This window comes from Chelonoidis abingdonii, chromosome 9 (assembly GCF_003597395.2).
Source record: "Chelonoidis abingdonii isolate Lonesome George chromosome 9, CheloAbing_2.0, whole genome shotgun sequence".
In the NCBI taxonomy this organism is placed as follows: Eukaryota; Metazoa; Chordata; order Testudines; family Testudinidae; genus Chelonoidis; species Chelonoidis abingdonii.
Genome location: NC_133777.1, coordinates 78,242,201 through 78,263,979, shown reverse-complemented (window position 1 = coordinate 78,263,979; position 21,779 = coordinate 78,242,201). Strand labels below are relative to the sequence as shown.

Sequence of the window (21,779 nt, the reverse complement as noted above, 5' to 3'; positions counted from 1 at the left end):
AGAGGATGGAGATGGATGGCAGGAGAGAGATCACTTGATCATTGCCTGTTAGCTTCACTCCCTCTGGGGCACCTGGCATTGGCCACTGTCGGTAGACAGATACTGGGCTAGATGGACCTTTGGTCTGACCCGGTACGGCCGTTCTTATGTTCTTATTTGAAACCAATTAGTGGTCTCATTTCTACAGCTTGAAAACATTGCTGCTTGCTCACTTGTAGTGAGAACAAATCAGTGGAACTCACTTCTTTCCCCTCCCGTGGTGTAGATTTTTTCTTTTAGCTTGACCATTTCTCGCCTTTGTATGCTGATTTGTATCCTCCCGTTCCTTTTGGACCAAATGTTCGTGTGCGTCTGCTTTCAACTTAGGCCTGCAGAAACCCTGGTGTGCACTCACTTAAGAGTTTTTGTCTCTAATCAGAGGGGTAGCCGTGTTAGTCTGGATCTGTAAAAAGTGGCAAAGAGTCCTGTAGCACCTTATAGACTAACAGATGTATCTGAGCATAAGCTTTCGTAGTCTATAAGGTGCTGCAGAACTCTTTGCTGCTTTGTGCCTAATATTCAGCATATTCCAAATTTGGTGTGATGGGTGTGCTGTTATTGTTAGTAAAACACTTGATAGGGGGAGTAGTTTAGAAATCTTTGTGCTCCTCCAGCTGAGCTGCAGTAAAATAATGCATTAAATATCACTCCTGAGAGATGGGACAACCTGGTTGACGAGACAGGAACTTCCCCTCACTTGCAAACCAGCGTAAGTCAAGAGCCTGATCATACCTTCTTGCAAGACTGGATCTGGGGAGGAAAATTTTGCAGTGGTTCCAGTATGAAGTTGCCCCCACATTTTTCCTTGTGGGAGGGGGGAAATACATTGACAGGCATTCTGTACCCACATGAAGAAGCAGGGGATTTGGCTCCCAAGTCAGCTCCATTGGTTTTGATGCCAATGTGTCTTTCTAGCCTACCCATGCATTTCATTGTTTCAGAGTGCTTTATTTTCATGAGTTTCTAAATCTTGATGAAATAACGTTATGTTAGCAGGGTTGGGGGGGGGTTAGCAGAGAAATTACTTTTTTTTTATTATATGCCAGGTGATGTAGAACATTCTCAGTCTTAAGCTTTTGGAAACCACTTTTATGGCACTGTAGACTATTATCAGACAATAAATAACTACCATCTGACTGAGAGAGTTTAGCAGAACGAAACGTCTTAAAACTAAACTGCAGGCCTTTCTTTGGACTCTCATACTCACTAGCTCTGAATTCTAGAAGTTAAAAGTTTAGCATGGCACAACTATTTTACTAAATAAGCCTTTCCTTACAAGACATCCAGTTGGAATGTATCTTTTAAAAATATATTCTGGTTTTATCATTTCTCTTTTGTATAGCTACTTAGGAACTATGAGGGTAGAATTCACAACCAGGATCTGGGTTCATTGAGTCAAGTAAATACAGCTGGCTGGAAAATGGGGAATAATTATCAGTGTTTCATTTTTTGATTGAAGTTTCCAATCGGCCCTATAGATAAGGGCTTTTCTTGCTTCTATTTGCAAATTAATTATTTGGATAAATTCACCTATTAGCTGGTTTTCTTAAGTCTTTGAGGATTCTTTTTTTTAAATCCTGGCACAGTGTGATTCTTCACCATTGATTTCTGTGCCTATATAACTGAATTGACACTTGTCTAGGTAGGTGGGACATTCATTTCTGGAATTTGTGTTCTCTAGTGGTCAGTCAGAGATGGTTTCTGGCTATTTTTAGTTCATAGGGCAAGATGCCTCTAGTTTGCTTTGGTTTCCCTTAGTGTTGAGGTTTGTCATCGCCTCATGGAAAGCACTCACAAAGTGTGGTGGTAACGGAAAGATCAGTGGGCAGTTTTGGCCAGTTGATGGAGATGGCTTAGAGTTGAGTTCGCTTGTTGTTTAGGCAATAATATATTTATTTAATGTTGTAATGGAGTCCAAGTATTGTGGTGAGTGGCACCCAAGAAATGCTTTAAAAGATGTTTAAAATTGGTGTCTTCCATTGTATTATCTACAACTGTGCTTGGCAGAATTTGATTTTTATTTTTTTAATAATTTCAGTGGATAATATCAATGTTTATATATAAGCATTTTTTTAGATTTTTATCAATTAAGTTTTCACAGTTCTCTGAATGTACGGGATGGCAGAAAATTTATTTAATGAGAGTAGACATTTAGATTCAGAAAGTTAAAGCTTTATCAACAGTTAATGCTGTCAACATCATGTGTCAAAATATACCAAGTAAATATCCTTAAATCAACCAATCATACCTGTTTGTACTATTAATTCACTAGTCCCTCTGTAACCAGCCTTATTCAAGTCTAAATCACTGGATTTGGACTCTCCTAAGTTCTCAAGCAGCATTTTTCTTACATTGTCTAGCTGTACATTTGAATGATTCTAGATGGAAATATATTTTTGTCGATTTGCGTATGTCCATGAAATCGACATTTATCAATAAAAATCTAATTCTTCCAAGCTCCTAAAACAGATTTGAATTTCCTTCAGTCAAAGAAGGGTTTGAAGCAGATGAGAGCAACAGTGAAGAGGTTGTGAATCAAGGTATCCCAAATATCCCGATGCCTCTATGAAATGAAAGGGACTGTATTAATCAAATGATGCATGAATCAACTTGCTCTATGCTTCCCTAGTTGGGAAAGCGTTCTTAGATGTTCTGTTTGTTTGGCTCACAGTCACGATTCAGATGTGGGAAAATGTAGAAATAGTCTGAGTTGCACAGCAAAGTTGTAATGTTGCCTTTCTGAACTAAACCTTCAAGTTAAATGTTTCTGTACAGCTTCAGTTTGAATACCACTCCCAGTTTTATATAGTAGGACTGAAGAAATGAAATGCACCCAGCTCATAAAGGATGCTGTACTCCTCCCTCCTCCTCCCCCCACCCCCAAAAAACCCCACCCTTTGATGCAAACAACCTTGAGCTTTGGAGAAATTTAGACCCCAGTCCAAACTTATTGCATTATTGTATATGGATTACTGGTTTATGATTGCTAGCAGAACCAGGGAGCAGAGGGAGAGGCCTAACTGAGCCTACCAGCCTCCCTCCAGAGCCAAAACTTTGGAGGCCACATGGCCCCAGCAGTTATCCTCATCTCTCTTGCCAGCAGCACTAGGAGGTGTTGCCTTTACATTCCCAGGATGCCATCAATTTCAGACTCTGTCAGCTGTTTTGTGGAAGACATGGTACAGAATGGCCTTTGGTTACTACCATATCCTAATTATAACTTGATGTTGTATTTAAATATTCATTTGAAGTGAATCAAAATTGATAAGATCATAAATATGCAGGGCTAGATCCTCAGTGGGTGTAAATCAGCATAGCTCTATAAATGTCATTGAAGCTCTGGCAGTTCATACCACCTAAGCAACTGGACCCCACTATGGAATTAGTTTCTGTAAAATATCCAGTTGACACTGAGCCATGAAGTGCCCCATTATATAGTCAGAAAAAAGGGAGTCCCTTTCTCAAATTTTATGTTCAAATCCACCCTGGAGTACACAATTATCTAATTATGCCCACATGTCTGTGCAGTTTTGTGTTTTGTGAGGTTATTTTTCTGTGTTACTAGCACATCATCCTTGTGTTTGTGTATAGAGCAAAATTAGAAAAGAGGAGAGAAATGCTCAGATGTACAACAAAATAGCTACACCATAAGGTTTAGAACCATTCTCCCTTTACTATGTTGAAAGCAGCAATAGTGAAGACATTCTGCATTATTACTCAGAAGTTGCATCCCGTGGTTTTGCACAACATCAGGATTGCCCTCAGTCTGAAATCTTGAATTGCAGCTTTACTGGGTGGGTCTTGGAAGAATTTGAAGGTGTTCTGCAGTTGGGGCGTGTTTACCTATGAGGAAGTAGCCAGCATATATGCCTGTTTTTTGCTAACACGCTAGCATGCTGACTGAACCACTGTAAAGGTAGGCACTTGTTCCTTTCATGCTGTATACTGAGGATCTGAGTTGTTAGCATGCACTGGTCTCTAACATCGTCTGGCTCATAAAGAAAAATAGCAATTCTACTAACACAACTTAAAACAAAGTGTTTGAATGAGCCAGATGTTTGGGATAGGTTTTAGCAAGCCCTTATTTGAAAACTCCTTTTTATATTTTATGACTGATTCATTTGGAGATGGTTCTTGTATTTTGAAATATGTTTACTTTTTAAATGTGTGAGTAAAGGTTAGAATAGCAGCTTTTGCCCCTCTTCTATTTTACCTATTTGATAACTATCCCATAAAGTTTTAATGGTATAGTGCTAAATTCTTAAATTCAAGGAGTGAAAAATCATTTTTAACAGGAAAACTCGGTGAACTAACTACAGAGATTTTTGTTTCTTTCTTTCTTTTTGCAAGTTTTAGGAAAATACCTGAATTCAAGTCACATGAGAGAGGTGGCTGTGATTTTTGTGGGGATTTTTTTAAATTTTATTTTTTGTAAAAATATAATAATACTTTTTATTATTATTATTAGTATTATTAGTATTATTAAGAAAATTGTTCTACAGGGGAAAAAAAGTAGATTTTAATGTCAGAACACAAAATGTCTGTTCTATATTAAGATCATTCTGACCAAAGAGCTGAAACAGGTATTGCCACAAATCGCACATTGAAATGAGTTACCACAACTGTTACTTTCAGAGAGATGGTATCACACTTCGCATGCCCCTGCAGAGAGCTTTTTATGAGGAAACCCACACATTTTTTGGCCTGTACCTTTTTTTTTTTTAAGATAGGTTTTGTAATTTCCTAGCCTCCATGTCAGATTTCCCCCCCACACACACAAACACACACCTCTTGTCATTAAATAAATGTTGACCAACTCTACTGGTAGGCACGTGAACCAATTTGCGTGCATTTCTGGGGCTGGCCAAACATATGGGACACCTGTCATGAATCTGGTACCTGTATATTTAACCACATTTTCCACAGAGCGTGTTGTTCATAAAGTCATAACTAAATTAACTCAAAACCAGTTCAGAGGCTTTTTATCATACTCCTTATCCAGCATTAATTCAAGTTTAAAATAGTAGCTGTTTTTTGACATAGTTCTGAAAAGAACTGTGTAGCAAGAGTTGAATTTTTTTCACTTTCTCTCCTAACTCAGCAGAATGGATATAGTCAAACTCTCTAGAACAATTCATCTTTGAGCAGAGACATAGCATGAAAATGGTCAGCCTGAAAGGAGACTCTTTCCAAAAGTTTTGCACATGTGAAAACAGGGAAAGTATAATAAAAATTGAGCTGCTGTCTTAATTATAGCAATTGCTACTGAGTGAGCACTATTTTATATATGCTACAATAGTAATCGAATAATAGGTAATGCGATAGAGTAATAAGACATAAAAATCTTCTGACTCATAATTAAATGAAACGCTATAGTTCAGATTTTATATTGTTGTTAAGGAAATTTGGAGTTAGAGGTCCTACGGCAATCATAACTCAGCTCTGTTGTGCTTGCATATTAGTTTCTGCTGTTCCCATCATAAGAGACCCAGCAAGTTTGACTACTTTCAGTTTTACTCTGCCACCAATTATATTTGCATATTCCTCAGGGTGTCGTCCATGCTGCAGCATAGATCCTGTGAAAACAAAATTTAAGTGGAACATAATGATTGCATGTTCAAATAAAGTTGATGGAGATGCTCAGAGCTATCAACCGCATTTCAGCACTTCACAGGTTAGAACATAGTGCGGACTATGCACCTGTCAACCAAAACAGATGATCCATCTAAACCTGAGACACTTGATGCCAAGGATGCAGATTGGGCCATGCCTCTCTGATGGACAGATGCACAGGACTATCACCATTTCAGATTGAATTTGATTGACACTAAAATGGCCATTGGGACTATATTTTTAATCTAAATATTGTCAATGGTGAAATTAATTTTAAAATGTGATGCTGGGAGGATGTTGCAGTGAAACTAGCCAACAGTGATGGGAAGGCAACCATAGGGAGCGAGTTTAGATCATGTGGAACTGCTCTGCTCTAGAGTTAACTCTTAAAAAAACAAATCCTGGGAAGATCTGACTCTGGGGTTAAAAAACAAATAGGCACATTCTTAGGCCATGGTCTTGTGATTGTTGAAATCCATGGCAAGATTCCCATTAACTACAACGGTACAGGAGAAAAGATTGTTTGCAAAGAAACTCAAAGTGTGAAATGTAAAGAGTCAAGGCAAATTAGAAAATTGATAGTCCTGTTGTTTTCACCATCTTTCTTTTTAAGTCAGCCTCATGGTTTTTTGAGGTCTGACTTTTTTCTTTTTTTTGTATGTTTGGGTTGGCAATGCTGTTGCTAGCTCTGCTTCAGACATCTCTCCATGATAAGTGTAATTTCAACAAGCAGTTGATTGGTCCCAAGGGCCTCCCACAATTTTCAAACCTTGCTTATTGCTCAAAGCCAAAAGTTTAGGTGGGACACTAATTCTTATTAATCCTTTTGAAAAGGGCTCTTTAATTCTCCTTGTAGCAGTCAGGCTAAATATTGTCCCGCTGCTTTGGAGTCTCCTATCTGAATGATTAGACATAGCCTGGCAGTCTAGGGCATAGGTGTGGCTGTCTCCTCATGGCTGCCTTATCAAGAGGAGCTATTCTGATAAATTAACTGCTGTGAATGGCACAGAGAATTGAGGTGAAGGTTTTTTGCCATTGCTAAGCATATCTTACCCCAATGGCCCCCTACGTTCCTCTTGACTTACTTCAACAGGACTCTTATCCTGCCTGAGGTGAGCACAGAGGGTTTTATGCTCCCTGTAATAAGGTGTGGCTTGCCCCATGGGCTGGAGAACCCAAGGTTAAGCCAGCCTTATTATAGGATGAAACACACCTGAAAGGGATCTGGTGATTCCAGTACAAAAGGAGCAGGACACAGGAAATGGCAGTAGGGGCAAGAAGGCTCCTTCAGGGCTCTGAGTCAGTATGGGGGGGAAGCTCAAGAAGCAGGAGAGAGTGAGAAAAGCTCTCCAGGCAGGGAGGCACCTTGTATAACGGGGAAAGACTGCAAAGGCCTGTGGAGAAGGGCAAACTGCAGGCATGAGGTGCTGGGAAGCAGAAGGATAGTCCCTTGGGGAGGTGGGACTCTGCCCTGCTGAACCTGGGATGAAGATTGTGAATGTGTGCTTTATTTTGGATTATCAGTAGAAAGACACTGAACTGGAGTTGAGGCCTACAGCTGGTATGCACCTGAGGATTCAGTAAACTGGCCCCCAGGAGGGGATTGTTTGGATTGAGTGAGTTCTTCTTAAAGGGCCATGTAGAGGGGGGAAAACAGAGCTAGGATGCCATTGAGAGACCTCTGGTTGTGAGGCAGCACCTGGAAGATGGTTGCCTGTCTTGCACTCCTATTTAGAAGAGTGAGCAAGGCTTTTATTGTTAGGGTAGGCATCAGGGTGCTAGTGCATGTGTCACTGTACTAAGACTCTAAGCGTGTCCAGTACAAAATAGTTTTTTAGAAAAGCTGCAGTGAATCCAAAAGAGCCGATTCTCTGCCAGTTAATAGAAGTGCTGTACCTTCTCCCCTGACCAGTTTGACTCTGGAATGCTTGCAAACACATGACATGAGGTCAGGTGTTATGTCAAACTAAAGATGAAAATAATTATTCCTTGGACTCTAGTGAAATCATTTGCCTTGCATGGTAGGTCTAGCAATGTTACATGTCCAAATAAAGCTCTTATTTAGCAGGTGGAAGGTGAACAGGATTTGGTGCAGAGATGGATATGTTTGTAAGAGGTGCTGTAACCCCAGGAAATTTTTTTTTTTTACCCATGAGACATTTGTCTTTTCATTCATAATTGATGCAATTGAATTAAAGCTCAAATGCAAATTTAGGGAACTATGTGCCACCTTAATAAAAGATCATCTTGACTGTGAATACAGAATAACCATGCAAAAGCAATTGAACTTAACTCTAACCTCATTTTCAATGGCTCTACTGACTTCAGGGTTTTGGAAAATGATGAATGGTAGATTTAAGCCTGTAATTGATCCAATAGATGGCAGCTTAGTTTGGGTTTAGGGAACCAAATGAAAAGATTTGGTGGGCTAGTTTTGCAAAGGGTGAGAGAAGGGAACACCTGACAATGAACTTCTTAAAAGTCACAACATAAGTTGTTTGTGTTTTTTATTTTTAGCATGTGTCTCCGTTTGGAAAAGGAAATGTAGTCATTAGTTTTGAGTCAATTTCACTGTCAGATTCTCATGCACAAGCACAATGCTGCAATGCTGAAGTTGTACCTTATACAGAGGATGGCATGTTTGGCTTTGTTTTTATTTTGTTGTTCATTGGAATAATTTTAAATTTTATTCTACTTTAATTTCACAAACTATTTTTCTTGGCCTTAGATTTTGTAAAAGCATTTTTTTTTAAATCTTAATTTTGGGCCAAATGTGACTCGAGTATTCCTTTTGTTAGTCATATCAGAAGCTTGCTAGAGGGAGTGTGAATGGTCACTTGGCAGTGTTGTAAGAATTTAGCCATTTTACAATTATTTACAGAATTACTAAGGAACATCATTCAGCAGCTGTGTCTCAGTACTTATGAGCCTGGACCATTTTGGATCCTCTAGAATCCTGCCAAGTTTATCAACTCTTTTATTTCTTATTCTATGAAGGTTCTTCTACCGCCCTCATTACGGTAGTATTTGAGTGTCTCCAAAAGTGCACTTAGCAACACAATTATCTGTCACGTGTGGTTCATTCTCTCTTGCATTCTCCCCAGGGCGAACATTGCATGGGGAGTGGAGGGTTTATGGTTTGGTTATGGCAGAAAGTTCAGTTGTGTCTCAGGAGCACAACAGTCAACCATGGTCTTCATACCAAGTTTTAAGTGATCTTTTAGATATGGTGGGCCCAGTGCCTTACTGATAAGGAATGAGAACTTGAACTTGACTCAGTATCCTATGAGAAGCCCGTAAAGAGAGTGGAGAACAAGTCTGATGCATTCCTAGTAGCCATTGTTGCTGAACAGACGCTGTGGTGTTCTGTACTAGCTGGAGATACCTAAGGTCTGATGGCTTTCTATCTACCTATATTGCATTATCATAGTGCAGCTCAGAGGAGACAACAGTATGTATAACTGAGGCCAAATCTTTGTCAGTTAGGATGGGATGGAGTCCCCTGCCAACTAGAAATGATAGAAAGTGTTACTTGCAGATTCTGTTATGTGAGAGATTAGTATCCAGGAGCACTCCTAAGCTACAGACTGAATTCACCAGTTAGCCCTGAACCAAAGAAAACTACTGTTTCTGTGAACTCTTCAGAATGCTTTTCTCTGCCCACCAGCATCACCTCTGTCTTGAGTGGATTCAGCTTGCATCAAGAACCTCCTTTGCTACTCACTGGAGAAAACATAATGTCCCATCTATAGAAAAATATCCTGCAGAGCCAATCTGCAGCACAGGAGGAGAGGCAAGGCTGAGGACTGGTATGAGGGACTGAAGAGAGGGAGAGCAGTTCTTTAAGGGATTGGTTTGGTTGCAGAAGGAAGGGTGTAGTTGAAGGAGTTGGAGCTATGTTGTCAAGAGACAGCAAGGGTAGTTAGAGAAGAGGCATCTGAGGCCAATTGACTGGAGATCACAAAAAGATTATGATGGGGTGCCTGGTAAATGGGGAATGGCATAAAGGAGTCGGGGGGGGGGGAAAGAGAGGAAGTGGTTGAGGTGGTGAGTCACTCCAGCATTGAAGGTCACACAAATAGGTGAAAGAGAGGCGATGAGAGGGGTAGGAAGGGTGATCAATGTAGATAATGAATTCAAGTTAAAGGAGGGAGAGACTGAGATGAGAAAGAAACAGGAGAGTCAGGCATCAAAGCCAGAGAAGGAAGGAAAGGAGCCAAGGGCCCACATGTGTTAGGAGAGGGGAGAGATGAGTTGGATGGAGTGGACTTCAGAGAAGGAAAAAGTTGGTGGGAGGGAGGAGAAAGTATGGAAAAGACAAGGAGGATGTCAACATGTGGAGGAGATCCACCTCTCGGGGTGGGAGAGGAGGACTGGGGAACCCCTGGAGCAGAGTCGGAGGGAGATGGCCGAGTTTCAGGGCGGAGGAGGAGGAAGCAGGGGGTGGATCACAAACTGAAATAAGCTATTTGGAAATGGGGCTTTAGTTCTGTATGGAGTGGGAGGGAAGGACCCAGACAGCAGAGGGATGGGAAGAAGATTAGTAGGGAGCGAGTCCCTGCAGGTGGCTGAAGGTAAGGAAGGGAGCGGGGATAGGAGGAGTGCTTGTGTGGAACGTGTACTGCCAGAGGAGAGGGTGGAGACAAGAATGAGTGAGCCGAGGCAATCAAGAGAGGTGCTATGGCTGCAGTGATAGAGGAAAGAAGGCAGCAGAATGCGTGGGAGCAGAATGGAAGGTGGTGGGGGAGTGGAACAGGACGGGAAGGGTAAAGTAAATAAAGAACATGGACAACATCTGGAAGATGTGGTGAGAAGGAAAAGGCAATGGTGCAGAGTGGGAGGGAATTTGTTTTATTTTAGATTTGCCTGTCATCCACTAGGGTATATGGACCTGACCCCAGGCAGTGCTTCCATTAACTTCAGAGAGCATTGAATTGGGCCCTGCCCCTTCTGGGACAGTGTATTGTAGTTCTAAGATGCTGCCTCGCACTTAAACAATAACAAATCTGGATTTGTGTCCTCCAGGTTTGTGCTTGTTTTTGGGGTGTGTTCATATTCTCCTTATGATGAACACCAGGCATGAAGCAGTATTCATTTCTTTCAAGTTCCCATGTACCATTGTGCATTTGAAAGACTTGATAGTGTGACGCTGATTGTGTCAGAACTTTCAATTGTAGGAGTACTATCCTATCAGCTGATTAGTGTCGGGTGACACCGCATTAATAATCCTGAATATTTTCTAAATGCCTGTCTTTGTTTAGCTTTTTGTTTTTTAAAGGTACCTTTTTTACATAGTAGGAGGCTGTATAATCTCATGAGCTTGAATTTGGGCAAAACATTTTCTCTTTTCACCTGCTAAGTGGTTGCGTTCAGGAATCATAAAGGCAATCAACAATAGATCCTGGGATCCTTTACTCGGATGGACGGACGCTGCCTGGTGTTAGCAGACCACGAAGTCTGCTGCTAAACCCAACAAGCAGCACCTTTGTAGCGTTCATTGCCTGGTCTTAAGCAGCAAGTGCTGTGGTTGGTGAATCTGTGTCCTATTTAGTCTTAGCCCCCCCGCCCTTTCCCTGATTAGCATTGATGATTAATAGCTTGGAGTAGCTTCACTATCTCTCCTAGCATCTGGGAAACTTCAGTCACATCTGCTCTCCTCTAAGTCCCTGTACTAGCTTTTCCAGTCTTGTCACTTAATTTAATCTTCCTAGTTCTTTGATCATTCTGTAATCTGCTAGATCTGTTGTGTCTCTGTCTCTGTCCCGTAGGCAGCCTAGCAAGACCCTTAGAGAAACCATGGCTTCCTGCCCCTACTTATGCAGCCCCTGCATTCTGTATGCCTTCTCACTATGTTAAAAGCTAAGGAAAAGCTCTCTTACCTACCCTTCCCCCAGACTTTGGTTTGGATAAAATATCACCTATCCCTGAGTCTGGTTTTTGCTTTGCAAAAGAGTAGCTCAATTAAGAGTTTTGTAAAGCCATTCTAGTTTTTGTGGAAAGGGGACAAAATCCTAGCTGTCCGTCTGTACTTTCCCCAGAGTTTGGTGGCCCAGATGCAATGGACCCTGGTTCCAAACAACGCCTGGCTATAGTTGGGGAAACCCAACCAATTAGGTTAAGGCAGATCAAAACCTGGCCTCTTTTGCCAAACCTATTAAAAGTACAAGGTGAAAATGTTTTAACAGAACAAATCAGGAAGTCTAAGAAATAGATCTGTAAAATGAGCATCACTTTGATATTCTCTGGCTGTGTGTATGCTTCATGCTTAAATTACATAAGGATTCAGTAGAGCCAGTCTGAAATTCCTCAACTGATCAGTCCTGATTTTCCTGTCTTTTCAGCAGGTTGTTAAAACTTGACCAGACAGGCCAGAGATGAAGGTCTTTCATTGGCAGTGGTGGATGAGCTTCCCTAATAGAATGTGTCTAATGTCTAGGATTCAAGGGAACCTTCCAGCTTCCCGAAGTATGTTTCATTGGGAGATCATGCTCTGCAAGGACCCTGAAGTCAATGGCACAGCTCTTATTCCTGTCACTGGGAAGTAGGGTTGAACTTCAAGGAAGTGGAGGTCTTTTCACAGTGGTTCAGCAGAGCATGGTGCATTCAACTGAACTTAATTCCAGACTAAACACACAATCTGTTTGGTTGGCTCTGTTTGGAACTAGGAGAAAGGAATGGTGAACATAGCTCTTTGAGCAAGCTGGAGACTGCCACTGGGCATGCTTTCAAGATTCATGCAAGAGCCAGCTCCAAATCAAGGCATCTTGCACTTACCTGCAATGGGAGCAGGTTTGGGACTACTGTTGGGGAAAAAAAACTGTGAGTCTTATGCAACAAAAAAAGTTGACTGTCCTTGGAATCCATGAATCAGATTCTGATCTCAGTTCCTCTGGTGTAAATCCAGATAAACTCCATTATAGCTAGTGCAAGTACCCTAGATTTATGCCGCTGTGACTAACTTGAACAAAAGTCTGTGGGATATATCCAGGTTTACGCTTGTGTGACCTGCGACCAGAATCTGGCTCTAAAAATTGCTGTTCAGTAGCACATTTATGTCAGAGCTGCAGGTTGGATGGCAGCCTGAAACAGGCTTGTTGTGAAAGTCGCTTAACCAAAACACAAATGCAGCCAGAAAATAGCAGGTATAGGGGATTGCCTTGACTAGATCCGCTGGGTGGCGCTGGAGCAGGTTTTGCCAACCTCTCTGAAATGCTGGCAGCTGGCATTTGGCAATTGCCAAGTATTTGCTATATTTAGGGTTGAAACAATTTCCAGTGTTTAAAGTGTGTGTTTGAAATTAGTGCTCATGAAAAGTGCCAGATTTGCAGCCATGGGAGTGAAGTCCTCTGTCTACAGAATGCATACAGCATAAGCATTTACAGGGCAAGCTTCCCAGCTACTGCTCTGGCAATGTGCCTTAAACCTGACCTGGACTGTCGGTTCAGACTTAGGGTATGTCAACACTGCAATCCAAGGTGGGATTGCATCTTGGGTAGGCCTGCACTAGCTTTTCCTGCACTGGCATGGCTAACAGCAGCAGTGTAGCTGTGTCAGCATGAGCTGTAAGAGCATGCAGGGAACCCTGGGTATGTATTTGTGTTGCTAGGATTGCAGTATAGAAATTCCCATAGCCTACCCTATCAGAATGCCCAGGTGTAAGAGAGGCCCCAGCAAGCCTTTCCCACCCAGGACACCCAGAACAGGGAGCACAAGCGGGGGAAGAAGCAAGTGCCTCCAGCACTGCTACGGGTAACGAATGGGGCATGTCTGGATGGGATCATGGCTCTGTGCCAGCTTGTGGAAGTGAAAGGGGAACAAGTGCAGTGACACCTTCCTAACAAGTGTAACGAGAAATGCTGCATGCGCCCCTCCCTGTCCCCAAAGAGTCCTGGAGGCAAAGGGGCTGGCTAAGGTGCAAGGTGTGCCCCTTTCCCCCGAGCATCCCACAGCCTTCAAAGCCGCAGATTAGTCTTCACTGGGCAAAAATCACCCAAAGTGACTGGCAACAACAACAACAATAGCAGTCAAAATACCGACATGAAGTAGACAAGGAGGATCCCATTACTGATGACGGATGGTGAACAAGGCACAGGGTGTGGACTGTGTGGTGCAGCAGGGGGCACACACAGAAAAAGCAGGTTAGGCAGGGTCCTGGGACCTTGCTTACAAAATAAATTGGGCTCTAGTATTAAAACATAAGGCTACATTGGAGGTTTTCTGGGAGCAGCTGTTGCGCATCAGTGGAAGTGCTTGGAGAGAGAGTTGGTGAGCAAAGGTGGATGGGGGTAACTGGGGAAACTGAGGAGAATTGTATGTATTCATAAGCTTGATGAAAGGAAAAATAAAGTGTCAAGGGGGCAATGGGATGGATCATTTGATCATTACCTGTTCTGGTCATTCCCTCTGGGGCACCTGGCACTGGCCACTGTCGGAAGACAGGATACTGGACTAGATGAACCTTTGGTCTGACCCAGTATGGCCGTTCTTATGTGGACTTAGAGGGAGGCGTTTTCAAAATTCCGCTGAATTTAGGAAGGTGGTATCTGGCATAACTGAAAGAAACATGGAGCAGGCAGTGGTTGCAGGGTGTTTTTATTACAGAGGTTGGCAAACTACAGCCCATGGGCCACATCCGTCCCTGGGACCATCCTGCCCGGCTCTTGAGCTCCAGGCCGGGAAGGCTAGCCCATGGCCAGTCCCCCACAGAGCTGCGCGGGCAGCGCTCTGGGCGGCGGAGTTGTGCACTCCTGCCAAGCAGAGCAGTAGCATGTCTGGCTCTGGCTGGCCCAGCAGCCAGACATGCTGCTCTACATGCTCTACTCGGCATGGTAAGTGGGCCGGAGGCTTATATAAGGGGCAGTCAGGGGAGAGAGCAGGGGGTGGTTGNTGGTTAAGCACTGGAATAAATTGCCTAGGGAGGTTGTGGAATCTCCATCATTGGGGATTTTTAAAAGCAGGCTGGACAAACACCTGTCAGCAATGGTCTAGATCAGAGGTGGACAAACTACGGCCCGTGGGCCACATCTAGGGGTAGCTCCAGGCATCAGCACGCCAAGCGCATGCTTGGGGCGGAAAGCCACGGGGGGTGCTCTGCTGGTCGCCTCAAGGGCGGCAGGCAGGCTGCCTTCGGTGGCTTGCCTGCGGAGGGTCCGCTGGTCCCGCTGGTGCATGTGGGAGGTCCACCGAAGCCACAGGACCAGCGGACCCTCCGCAGGCAAGCTGCCAAAGGCAGCCTGCCTGCCGTGCTTGGGGTGGCAAAATGCCTAGAGCCACCCCTGGCCACATCCAGCCCGTGGGACCATCCTGCCCAGCGCGTGAGCTCCCTGCTGGGAAGGCTAGCCCCTGGCCCCTCTCCTGCTGTCCCCACCTCCCCGTCAGCTATGCCTCTGCACGCTCCTGCAGGGCAGCACGGCAGTGTGTTTGGCACTAACCGGGCAGAGCGGCTGCCAGACATGCTGCTTTGAGCAGCATGGTAAGGGGGTGGGGAGCAGGGGGGTTGGATAAGGGGCAGAGGGTTCTGGAGGGCAATCAAGGGACAGGGAGCAGGGGTCAATTGGATGGGGTGGGGCAGGGAGCAGTGGGGTTGGATGGGGGTGGGGTGCCAGGGGGCGGTTAGGGGCAGGGGTGTGGCTAGGGGTCAGAGCAGTCAGGGGATAGGGAGCAGGGGGGGTTGGATAGATGTGGGAGTCCCCGGGGGCCTGTCAGGGGGTGGTGGTGTGGATAAGGGTTGGGGCAGTCAGGGAACAGGAAGAAGGGGGGGTTGGATAGGTGTATAGGGTCCTGGGGGGTGTCGGGTGGGGGATGGATTGGGTCGGGGCACTCAGGGGACTGGGAGCAGGGAGGTTGGATGGGGGTGGGGTCCCAGGGGGCAGTTAGGGGACAAGGAGAAGTGGTGGTTGGATGGGTCAGGGGTCCCCAGGGGGGCAATCGGGGTGGGAAGTGGGAAGGGGTGGATAGGGGGTGGGAGCCAGGCTGTTTGGGGAGGCACAGCCTTCCCTACCCAGCCCTCCATCTTGTTTTGCAACCCCAATGTGGCCCTCAGGCCAAAACATTTGCCCATCCCTGTTTTATTAGGATACCAAAAAACAATCAAATGGTAAATTTAAGGGATAAAACTACTAGGCAATCCAGCACTCCAGATGGACCATGCTGTTTTGCTGAGCTGAGATCAGAGACCAAGTCCTGACTCTCAGGCCAAGGTAGTGCCTTGAGCAGCTTCCTGGTGGAAGAGACTGTTCTACCACTCTCAAGGGCCTACCCTGCCCCTCCCCATCAAAGCACAGAATAATAATAATATCTTCCTAATGGACTTGCATCTAGCATGACTTGCCTGGTGGAAGTGTCCTGTGGGAGGAGAAAAGAAGAATCTCAGAGGACCTCCCTCGTCTAGCATAGGAAAAGTTGCATGCATATTTGTTTGGCATCATGAAGCACTTCCTAGCAGATTGGGAGGGTCTGTATTTTGTTTGAATTGGGGTGCAGAAGTGGAGAACTGTGCCACAGGGATATGCCCCAGAATCCCATTCATAGAGGCATTCTGCATGTTTCCATGGATTCGGGTTTATTGAGGAGAAGAAGCAGGCCTGTGAATCTCCTGCTGTGTGGATCCACCAGTCATTGCTGTGAATCCGGGAGACAGGAGCTGTGAGGGCTACAGCAGAAGCCTTCATGTTGTAGTAGAAACTTCAGGGGCTCTATTCTGTTGCTGCATAGTCTGGCTGGGACTGGATGAATCCTTCGCCTTCCCAGCGCTGCAGAAGCCCCCTGAATTGTACTCTGCCACTCATGTTTGGTATCTGTGTGTGCGTGCAATTTAAACTTAAGGGCCTGATCCAAAGCTCAAGAATGTGAATGGAAAGATTTCCATTCACATCAGTGGGTTGTGGCTCAGACCCTAAGGCCCTAATTCAGCAAAAGACTTAAGCATTTGCTTTGGGGGGAGGGATAGTTCAGTGGTTTTAGCATTATTTTCCTAAACCCAGGGTTGTGAGTTCAGTCCTTGAGGGGGCCATTTAGGGATGGGAATACTTGGTCCTGCTAGCGGAAGCAGGGGACTGGACTTGATGACCTTTCAAGGTCCCCTGCAGTTCTATGAGATAAGTATATGTCCATATATATTTTTTTAATTTTTTAAATGCTTTGCTGGAAAGAAATGAATTGCTGCCTCTGGACCTAAAACAGTAAAGTTATTAAATACTACAGTAGCAGTAGTATTGGCACACAGTACTAGGAGGAGGAGATTTTAAAATCCAAAGAATCTAGTATAAAGATATGCACTGTCCTCAATATTTCTATATGTCAGGTGTATAAAATCCATGCTGCATCACAGCATGGGGGGGACTTTGGTGCTCAGTCCACTGTTACATCAGACTGGTCTCTTTTTATGTGCATTGTAAACTCTGACAGCTTTTGACAGTTTGCAATTTAGTCTGTTTAAAAAAAAAAACATTCAGGGGAATGACTGTATAATGGAGTCTCTCAACATAGTCTGTAAACCTCTGTGTCTGAACTAAAAAATCAGGTTTTAAAGCTCTGCTTCATTATCACGGCGCCTGCTAGCTGTAGTTAAGAGTCTGTTAACAGTCCCATTATAAATCCCTGCTTCTAGGAGTTTATAATTCAGCAATAAAAATTTGCTATAGGCCAAAACTCAGCATACAAGGTCTCTGCCCAGGAACATGATTATCCCTCTCGCCCCCTCTCCCCTGACTTTAATTTATACATATAAATATATACCAACACAATCCATGCAGTAGATTTTTATAATCCCCTTTTGGTATTTAAAATATTAAATGGGTGAGTAATTAATGTTTCAATACTGACTACTGTGTATGGCCAGTCTGCTGCAAGGCTCTAGAAGAGACCACTCTCTTTTAAGAAAGCATCTAAAAATGGATGCATAATAAATTGACTCTTTGCAGTTGAGTAAAAATACATCTCTGAAATGGACTAAGGTCTGAATCTGGAAAGTTTGCATGTCAAAACCAGTGCAGGTAGAAGCTGCATGTGAGTGCAAAGTTAAGAGCTAGGTGGTATCCTCTGCACTGAACAATCCTTTAACGAGGAGACATGAGCTCACATGCAATCTTCAGCATGCAAATAATGGGATAAACTCTTAGCATTCAATCCTACACACGCTGAAGACTGGTTTCAGAGTAGCAGCCATGTTAGTCTGTATCCGCAAAAAGAACAGGAGTATTTGCGGCACCTTAGAGACTAACAAATGTATTTGAGCATAAGCTTTCGTGGGCTAAAACACTGAAGATTGCAAACCATCCCAATGGGAAAGAAGTACCACACTTTAGGTAGAGCTGGTCGAAATTTTCCCAGCAGGGCACTTTTCCATCTGAAAATGCGGATTGAATTAAATTGATACATTTGCTGCAATGTGTCAACTCTGGTGAAATTTTGTACAGAAACGATGCAGTTTGACCTTATTATTATGAATAATTTTGGGTAAAACACCCTATATTTTATCAAAACAAAATGCTTCAATTAACCCCAAACACAATTTTCCCAAACTTTTAATTTAGTGGGAAATTCTGATTTTTTGGGGGGGAGGAGTGGGGCGCATTTCCTTCTCTTTTGGAACTAAGGCAAATTTCAAAATTGCAGAATTTCCCACAAAACAAAATAGCTGGTTTCTGCACAGCTCCATTTTATAAGGCTGCTCTCTGTAAATATGATGTTTGGCACTATGGATAGCTCTGTTTGCAGAATTAGGACCCAGGAGTCTTTTGCAACCAGTCTACTAAGCAGGAGTGACTTGACAACCAAACATTAGCAGCCTCACCAATACAGAATTGGGTTCCTGTTTGCTTTTTTATCCCTTTTTATCTTGCACTTAATTTAGACCAGCAGTACTCTACACAAGTGTTGTGCAAGCCCATCCTGTGTATTTATACACTAGACTATAATGTGGGTTCAGTAGATCTGATTGATTATTAACTAAGCTATTGTAAATTGAAATGAGCCAGCACAGAGAAAAAATTGCAGTCAGCAAGGTCTCTTCCCAAAGGGATAACTCTTATTAATAATTCCAAAGAAGATAACATACATGGAAAAGGAAACAGAAAATGCACCAGCCTAAGGCATCATTCTAGTTCTGTAATCCTGAACATTGAGCCCAGCTTGCCCAAATGCCATCTCTGTTTTCCAAACATCTGGGCATCCTGAGCAGCTGTGCAGGAGGAGAGAGATGCTAGGCTGAAGTTAACCCCTTGCTTACCTTAAACAAGGAATTGTTCCTGCAGCTGTTTCATATAGACAGCCAGTCAGATTCTCAGTTGGTATAAATCAGCATAGAGTCTTTGAGGTCATGGAGTGACACCAATTTCCACATTCATTTTTCATTTGCCATTATTTTTTATTAATCCTAACTACATACTCTGAACAATAATTCTCAAGATATTATTTTCTATTGATATACATGTGGTTTCTCTTCAATGTCAGGACAAATTTGAAATTCTTCTTCTACCTGCTTAGCATGGCATATGTATTAAAGACACTCAACAGCTGGTTCTGGTGGGAGAGCTTATGGATACCTGCCAATTGCACATGGGCAGATCTTGAAGACCACGATGGCATTGTCTTTCCAAAGCCACATCAATTATATGCCACGATACCATATGCTTTTGTGATGCTGATGGTCCGATTCTTGATAGAAAGGTAAGAAACTTGTATGTAATTTTACTTTGTTTCCTCCCCTCAGCTCCAAGGATATTAGCAAACTAAAATGTGTTTAGTTCTGTATGTGAATTCTTTCAGAAAGATGGGTTCGGCCAATGGTTACACTAGAAAGTTATAATATAGGTAACACAGCAGGTGATAAAAGTAGAATAAGTTTATAGGAATTTTGCCATTATTAAGGTCATGTGACTCTCCACCACCTGCAGTTTCACAGTTTGAATCCTGCAGCTCAGTTTACAAAAGTGGGAAGTGATTGCTCCTGAAGGTATGTTTAGAGGCTAGAGTTTGAGAAGAGACCATAATTTCCTTCCCCCTAGATGAAATCAACCCATAAAATATTCTGATGCCCTTTACTTACCTCACACTGGTCCAGCTCCTCCTTCCTCTCCCTGAGTCTTCAGATCAGTTGTGTAGGATTGAGATATAGCAAATCTACACATTCTGGAGGGGTCACAAAGTTCTGCGTCAGCATTTCATGCAGTTCTAGTAAAGATGATTTAAAAAAAAAAATCTGGCACCGAACATTGAACTGTTGCTTCAAGCTGTGATCTTACGGGACCGATTGCGGTTGGCACTGTGAGGTTGAGGCATGAGCATGTTAAGCTTTGCAGTCCCCGCCCCCTTTTTTTTTACTTAATTCTTTTTGTTTAAAAAAATGCAAGTAGTATGTTTTTTATAACTATTTCAGGGTAGAATGGGGCTGTTTGCAGAGTTGTAAATTGGACAAACTTAAGACAAAATCAGATAAAATCACTTGTGTTCAGGATCAAAAATAATGTGGATTATATGTTTATAACAATTCAGAGTCTTATTCTCCTGAGCAAATGCTTGCCCAATTGTGCCTTGCTTCATTGCCACTTTGAAACGGCTCATCTGCTCAATTAGCCATCCAGCTGGCCAGCAGTTGATCTGCTTTCGAACATGGAAGATGCTGACCAGCTTCTCTGGGTAATAAGAACTCACTTTAAGCAGGACACCAGCAGGGGTGAGAGGACTTATTCCAAAGAGACCTACCTAACTAGGTCAGCCATGCCAGCAACACATTCCGCTGCTGTGGGAGGTGGAGCAGAAAACAGCTGCTTCTGCGCTCCAGATGCTGTGCCATTTGTCAGTCAAACCAGCCACCTCTCAGAGAATGTCAATTGGCTGATAGTGACCTTCCTAATAAGCAAGGTGCCTTATTGACTGGAAGGTGCTGAGACAGCCTTGGAAGGGAATAGATCCCCTTCCTCCCCCGATCTGGGTAAGCAGTACTCCCCAGCAGCTTGTCCTGCTCCTCAGACTCCTCTGATGAGAGCTCCCTTCTCTATTTAGGCTGCCTTGACTACTGCATAACATCTCTCCACTAGCAGCCCAGCCTGCCTCTGAGAAATGTAGGGGTGGAAGAGCCAAGAACTTTCCTTTGCAATGTACAGCATTTCAGGACCATGTTTAATTAAACACCATCCATCGAGCAGTTGTGCAAGCAGGAAGCTGCTGTTTTCTGCTGAACCAGGTTTCTGCTGTATGGATACCATTGTTTTTTTCTTAAGGCAGCTCTGCTGAAGATGCTCATGAATGTTCTACGTTGCCTATGACAGATGAACCAGGTTTCAGATTTAATTCCTTAGCAACCTTAAGGGCCAGCTGAATACCATTAACCATTGTGCATTTTGAGAGAGCTTTTCTGTTGTCTTTTTCAGATATATTGCCATACCTCTAGCAAAAGCTTTAGGTATAAAGAACGTAACACGAGTGAAGCCGCAGCCAAATGCTGTTTTAGAGAATTATTTCCGAAAATGCACAAAACGTCCATCCCAAGTAAGGATTCTAATTCTTTTAAGGTGCTTTGGGGGATGGAAAATCCCAACTCTTAATGTTTCAATCAGCTATCCACAGTGACATCATGCATCCAAGGGATGGATTCCAGCTGATTGATGCATGATGTAATTCACTTGGATTTGTTTTACTACCCAGCTGGCAGGGTATACAGCATCCAAAATATAAAATAAAAATATTAATAAAATGGTGTAATTTCTTGGCATGTTATTCTAGGTCAGATTGTTAATGTTACTTCTGGTGAACATCAATAATTCTTCTCTAATTCCACTCAGAGAAAGCAGCAATGGACAGCTGTCGGTTAAAACAATATTATGCCATGCTTTAAAGGAATAAAATTGAAACAATAGGCTGGAAGCAGTCTGATTGACTCTTCTGTGTTTAGTCATAGGCTGCATGCAGGATAAAAATACCTTTTGATAATGTGTGGTTGGTTTTGAAACCAAAACAAGAGCAATTAAAATAAAACTCCAGCATTTTGCAAACTCAGAAAATGAATCAGTCTGTCCATGGGAGGGACATACCGCAGCATGGACATTATCTGAAAATACTCCCTTTCTTAACATGGCCAGTGGATGTACACTTCCCATGCCTAAGAGAAAGGAGTAAGGGCTAGAACC

At 43.2% G+C, this 21,779-nt stretch overlaps 1 protein-coding gene across 3 annotated transcripts in view; it reads left to right on the top strand.

Annotated features, from left to right (window-relative positions):
- Window positions 1-21,779, top strand: part of CERS3 (ceramide synthase 3) — a 66,742-nt gene that overhangs the window by 8,554 nt on the left and 36,409 nt on the right. For all 3 annotated transcript variants that reach the window (XM_032765997.2, XM_032765998.2, XM_032765996.2), the window contains 2 exons: window positions 19,105-19,320; window positions 21,024-21,141. In XM_032765997.2, the coding sequence (XP_032621888.1) occupies window positions 19,139-19,320; window positions 21,024-21,141 (300 nt within the window). In that variant the 5' untranslated portion in view covers window positions 19,105-19,138. The remainder of the gene's footprint in view (window positions 1-19,104; window positions 19,321-21,023; window positions 21,142-21,779) is intronic.